This window comes from Nestor notabilis, unplaced genomic scaffold (assembly GCF_000696875.1).
Source record: "Nestor notabilis isolate BGI_N333 unplaced genomic scaffold, ASM69687v1 scaffold6831, whole genome shotgun sequence".
Classification (NCBI taxonomy): Eukaryota; Metazoa; Chordata; class Aves; order Psittaciformes; family Psittacidae; genus Nestor; species Nestor notabilis.
The window spans coordinates 26162-32198 of NW_009915094.1; the positions used below are offsets into that span (position 1 = coordinate 26162).

General features: G+C 42.0%; 1 protein-coding gene across 1 annotated transcript; it reads right to left on the reverse strand.

Moving 5' to 3' along the window:
- Positions 1 to 1355: 1355 nt before the first annotated feature.
- Positions 1356 to 5267, reverse strand: LOC104400624 (galectin-related protein A-like). The gene is made up of 4 exons (XM_010023954.1): positions 5244 to 5267; positions 2780 to 2868; positions 1847 to 2021; positions 1356 to 1499 (listed from the first exon to the last, which is right to left on the reverse strand). Exons 1-4 carry the CDS (start codon positions 5265 to 5267, stop codon positions 1356 to 1358), a joined length of 432 nt encoding a protein of 143 aa, XP_010022256.1.
- Between the last annotated feature and the right edge of the window lie 770 nt (positions 5268 to 6037).

Genomic DNA, 6037 nt, shown 5'->3' on the forward strand with positions numbered 1-6037 from the left:
ACTATTGCTTTTTCTATTTTAAGCCATTAAATCTTCCATTATTTGTCTACTAATCTTGACTTCGATATCACTAATTTTTTTAAAAAAAGTTTGGTGCATTCGAATCTCCTGTGCTCTTTAAACATGATTTTTCTCAGAAGGCAGTTTGAGTATATGAAAATGATGGGTTTATACACTGTAAATTTAGATTTATATAGAAACTGAGTCATTCTCCACAACACCAGAGGGTATGATGGAATGTATAAGATGATTAAAACACCCAACCAGCCTGCTGACATACTATTTTGATAAAATTCCTCATGTTATCTGAGTACCTGTATCTGACAGTGAGGTTCTGCAGAAACTCCAAAATCCCTCTGAAGACAGCATGCTATACATCTTCCCTGAAGTTACAGAGGAATTTGATAGCCCTCTATCCCCAGAACCACCTCGTTGCAGATTTTTTGTTCTCTATGTACCAAAACCAAAAAAATCTCTTCATTTAAAAACTTTCCCCTTCATGTGTTATAACCAACCAATCATAACAGAGCCAAAGACAGCAGCTATAATATATGCTTTTATATGTATTAAAATAGCCATTTACTTAGGACTTTTTTTCTAAATATACAGCAATGAAATAACAGCACAACACTCACATGCATTCAAATATATAAGAGAGCTGGTAAAGAAGTTTGCCAGCAAAGATGCAGTTTTAATTAGATACAAGAATGGGCAATGCAGTTTGAGCTACAGATACCATTTCCTAGGGCTGGTCCAGAGAAAACTGTGAAATCCACAGGTATTGAAACCTTTCAATTCATGCTACCTGCAAGAGACAGGGATGCTGGTAAGGCATTTATTGCTCTGTACTGGGAAGCACAGATGGCCTTGTGCTGATTGAGCAAAGCTTCCAGGAAAACCAATTCCTCCTGATAATGTGGACCCTGCTGGGGCCCACCAGGCTCCATTATTCGCTTATATGAAAATCTCCTGCTTCTCTTCTCAAAGACCCACCACCTGCACACTGCCCAGTTCTAGTCACAAGAGTAACAGCCACTCCACTGCAGAGGACTGAGTTCCACCAGCTGACATGCCAGGGGGGTTAGGGGATGTGAGATACTGCATAGCACCATAAATGTTGCCGTTTGGGAGGCCAAAAGAGTTTGTCAGCAAAGGCGCTCTGATTTACCAGGAGAGTAAATCAGGACCAGCCACAGCCCTGAAATTCCTGAGTGTGTATGAGAAAAAGAAGTGTGTATTTCAAACACATTCAACACTCTCCAGAATCAGTCGGGGGGAAAGATAAAACATTTCTGAGACAGAAGAAAGTACATTTGCCTCTGCCCCCTGGTGATATTGTGTTCTCATTTTTTTTTTCAAGCCACTTTGGTAAGTTTGATGTCCCCTGAGATCTGCAAAGCTTTCACCAAATTCAGGGGCTGAACGCGGTGAGTGAAGTCACAGAGCTGCCGTCCATCAAGCAAGACTCGTATTTGCTGGTGTTCACATAAGAGCTCCATCTGCAATGGAAAAGGACAGGGGAGAGTGTTAGAGATCAGCATCAGAGTTGATTTTGCCATCGTGGACTTAGAACCCCATGTGATGGGGATAGTGAAGCACAAAGTTTACCCATTCTTCTAAAATGCCCCTAATAAATAACCTACCCTCTGCTGAGATGATTCTGTAAAGCTCCTTATAGTGAATTCTCTCTCTAAGACTAGAGAAGGGCTTGAAGTGTTACTCTCTGTGCCATACTAGACCAGTTAACCCACCAATGTCAACAGTTAGCTATTTGTGGTCATACATGTAGCCCTCAGCCTTTCTCCCCTCCTTTTCTCCACTCTATTCATAGTACCCCAAAAATTACCTTAAATGTGTCACCTGCTGTAAATGGGAAGTAGGGAATAGTCTTCTCTTCTCTTCCCCACTTCCCAGCAATTCTTGCATTTCGGGTGATGGATTTGTCGCTAAAGTTTACTGTAAATAACAGCCCAACATCTTTGTTTACATCCACTGGATCACAAAGCAGAGTCACTGAAAAGCTGAAAAAAATACCAATTAAACAACAGGGTTTTTCAGAAGGATAAAATGATGTGGAAAAGATGACTGTAAAGACTAGAGACAGCCCTTGATTTCTTGTCACGCTGAAACACAGGAATTTTACAGGCTTAGAAGCTGCGGAAAGGTATGTGAACAGGCTGGTCTTTGTTTCTCCTCCAATTTCCAGTTGGATGCTAGTGACTTCTGATGTTGCTTTCCCTCTCTTGTGACTGAAATCAAACCAACAGTTGTTCATGAGCCAATTCTAATTTGTGTCTTGAAAGAGGTTACAGCAAAGTCACTGGAAGCACTGGAGTTGATCACTGTAGCTGCAAGAAAGCGTAATGATAAGCATAATTGATGTCATCCAGATTAAACACAGCAATGAACCCGCACCTCCTGTGCCAAAACCACGAGTTTTTAAATGCTGATGATTCCAGCCCCAGCGGATGACCAAGACGCAGGTTCAAGATAGCACCTTTTCCTGGAGGAGAAATGCCACTTGTGTGCCCCCTCTGGTTCGCATTAGGTAAGAGCAAGAAACAGAAAATCCTGACAGGGCAGCCAGGAAGGCTGAACAGTGAATTCTTGCTTGCTCTTTTAATCTTAGCCTAAGAGTAGGAAAATTAAAGCCATAAATTATGCATCTGTTTGATTTTCTTCCTCCAAAAAGCACAGACCCTCAAGAAATCTTTTAAATTCAGAAGACAGGTAGGAGCATGTGTGACAGGGTGAACTTGCCCCCAGCCCCCTTACCTACCTCTTGGGGTTGGAGTGTACCATTCCTATGACTGTGAGTTTCATGGCTGGTCTCAGGCCACCTTTAATTTCACCAACGTAATGCTCCACCTGCATGGAACAGTGAAAATGTGCTGCAGTAGGTGATGCTGTTGGTAAACCAGCTTTAACAGCTGCTTGGGTCACCTCACATAACTTGATTTTATTTTTACGTGTATAGAAGAATTTAAAAATATTTCTGGCCTAAAGTACTTCTGAGTCTTTCCAGTATAAATTCTGTCAGTTCTGGTACCTGAGGTAAGCAAGAAGGCTGCCATAAGTGAACAAATGACTGGTAATGAGGCACTGGCTGCTGGGACATGACTGCCAGCCCTTGTTGGGCAGTTTCTGGCCAAAACTGCTGTCAGTAAGATGAGTGATGGCATGCCTCAGGTGGCTCTGGGAACAGCCACCACTGCCTTTAGGTGACTGGTGCCACTCTCCAAGTCCAGAACAGGTACTGCAAGTGCTGCGGTGACCCACACATCTCAGAGTGCCAGGACCCAGATAGCTGACACACCTGGGATGAGCCAGTGATGGCTGCTATGCTCTAATGATACAATAGATCTGGTTGCAGCGCTCCACGCAGCACATCAAAGGCTTTGTGGCAGCATGACACAGAGGACAGATTCTCTGTGAACTTACTCTGCCAGCACAAATTCGTTAACAGATTTCAGTAGGCTAACTTAACACCAGCAGGCTTTACACCAGCCCAGGTAGCCTCCGATCTCCACTATAAGAGCATGAAGCCATCACAGATGCTGTCGAGCTGCTGCATGTTGACAGAAATGCAACCTTGTCCTCACAGCTGATCCCAGTCACGTCTGTCCCCATCCCTTTATCAAAGCCAGAAAATGGCTTCTTGGTGGATCTACTTTTGTCCCGTTCACAGAGACCCGTAGTTGCAAACTCCACCTAAAGATTAGAGCTGTAATTACTTTCCAAGTGCTTCTTGAACAGCCTCGATGGCTGGTGGAGAAACTAATACAGGTGATGGCTGACATGGAAAAATGAAAAAGAGAGCTTGGAAACAAGCGTTAGGGATGATCTGAGACTTCGGTTTCAGAAATGGCTTTAAAATGTAAATGCCAGAGTAGTACCCTGTAGCATTTAATCACTCCCTATGCAGATTCACTTAGAAAGAAGCTGCTATAAAACACTAAGCGTTATTAGCAATTTGCTTAACACTGATAGGCAATGCACAGCAGACCCTATTGTAGATAAAAAGCGCTTTATCGTTCCAGTGTTCCAAGGTAAAAATTCAGACATTTTTTGCTAGAAGACCTGCACAATATATGCATAGCTTAGTATTTTGACTATGAGAAGCACTGCATCAGCATGGAAACCCACAGAAGTCTGTTCACAGCAAATGGCCTTCCATTCATGTGTAAGTTGCTGTGGGTATTTCATACCCATTCTTAAATTTTGAAAAATATAAACACTGTTAGATTTTTACATTATTGAATGCAAGTTTGACTACTGGAAACACAAATTAAAGATTTAAAATGTTTTGCCTACTCTCCATTTCTAAATTTCAATATACCAGTTATGTTTTCTGCTAAGATGACCTTAAACAATTTATTTTTCCACCTTGATATTAATATCTACCTGCCTTTAAATCTTCACAGATATATTAATAAACATCTAATTCTTAACAAAGCCAATATTAGAAGAAAATAATTTAAAAGTACTATCCAAAATGACAGCACTACTGCTGATTGTTAATAATGTACATTTAGCCTTCCAGAAGTGGGCAGGTGTGTTTTGAACTTCATAGCAAAAGAAAAACATCAACCAGCTGAGATGTCTTAGGTGAGGGTGCAGCTCCTCAAGTAAGGAGTCTGACTGTAAGGAGATACTTAAACTGGATAAAGCAATTAGAGAGTGGGTAGTAAGCATAAAAGATCCCAGGCTAAATGAACTCCATCCTCATACAGGACCTGTGTCCTACTAAAGCTCCTTCCTCGCCTACACAAGACGATATAAAATAATACCCCGAATTGAAAGTGCACATTGAGGGATTGTTTGCACAGAGTTGCACCATAATAAGCACCATCATTAACCTGCCCGTGGTGATGAGGTTGGAACTAGACGACCTTTAAAGTCCCTTCCAACCCAAACCCAACCCAAACTATGAATTTAGGATTAAAGGCACAGGGGATCAGAACTTAATAGATCAAATGACGACCACATGATTTCAACACTTACAGCTTGTCCAGCACTGCTGAAGCAAGTTCAGAGGCATGACAACCCACGTGCCATGTCTCTGCCAAAACTGAGTTGACAGTACAGGTGAAAGACTCTCAGGATGCTGTAGGCGTTAATGGTACTAACTCCTGCAGCATCTTACACAGTGTATTGGTGGGTCTCTGAGCAGGTGCACATGGACATAGCCCCCTTCCCACATTTTCCATTCAGGAGCCCTGTGAACTCACTCAGTCACTTACTTTGGGATACCTCTCCTCTGTCATCACCGCTCTGCCTCTTACACTTGCCCCAGCTGCAGCAGTCCTCGGAGGAGTTTTGTTTTGTGTGTCAGGACAAAAGCAAACAAAAAGCCCAGAATAAAGGGAGGATGCTTGGGAGAGCTTATCTCTGCCAAACACTGGCTGGACACCACCCAGCCAAGCAGCTGAGTCATGGTCCTCTGTGCCTTGTCCCACTGCAGGAGCTCACAAATAACACAGCTGGTGACAGTGAGAAGGCTGGGGGACAGCAAGGGTGGGCAGCACCCTGCCGCCCCACACAGGGGTGCCTGGCAAGCCCTTGTCTGCAGCTATAGATATATCTATACCTACATGTTTATGTATTTAAAATTATGTGTGCATGCACATAGCATATTGTATTTGTATGTGTAATATATGTAAGTAACATGTCATTTATTTACAACGTTTCTGTCCTCTCTCAAAGGAGGGGACAGAATATATACAACTTATCTATGTACATAAGTATATATATTCCCTATATATATTTACTTACATATACATATACATATACATATACATATACATACACATGTAATCGTGTATATATAAAAGTAAATATATGTAGGCAATATATAATAAATATATATGGGGTACAAGTTATATATACTTACATACATGTATATGTCAGTAAATATACATAACTTTTATCTTAGACAGACCTATACAGAGTGAAGTATGCACACAGGGTAAACGATACGTCTTTATGTACCTCATGCCCCTGCACACAACCTCCCGGCCGCCTGACGCCGCAGACC

Coding starts and splice junctions, on each gene's coding strand:
- LOC104400624 (XM_010023954.1), bottom strand. CDS start 5,267: ATGACAGAGGAGAGGTATCCCAAA. Junction 2,022..2,779: donor GTACACTCCAACCCCAAGAG/GTAGGTAAGGGG, acceptor TATTTTTTTCAG/CTTTTCAGTGACTCTGCTTT. Junction 1,500..1,846: donor CAGCAGGTGACACATTTAAG/GTAATTTTTGGG, acceptor TTTCCATTGCAG/ATGGAGCTCTTATGTGAACA.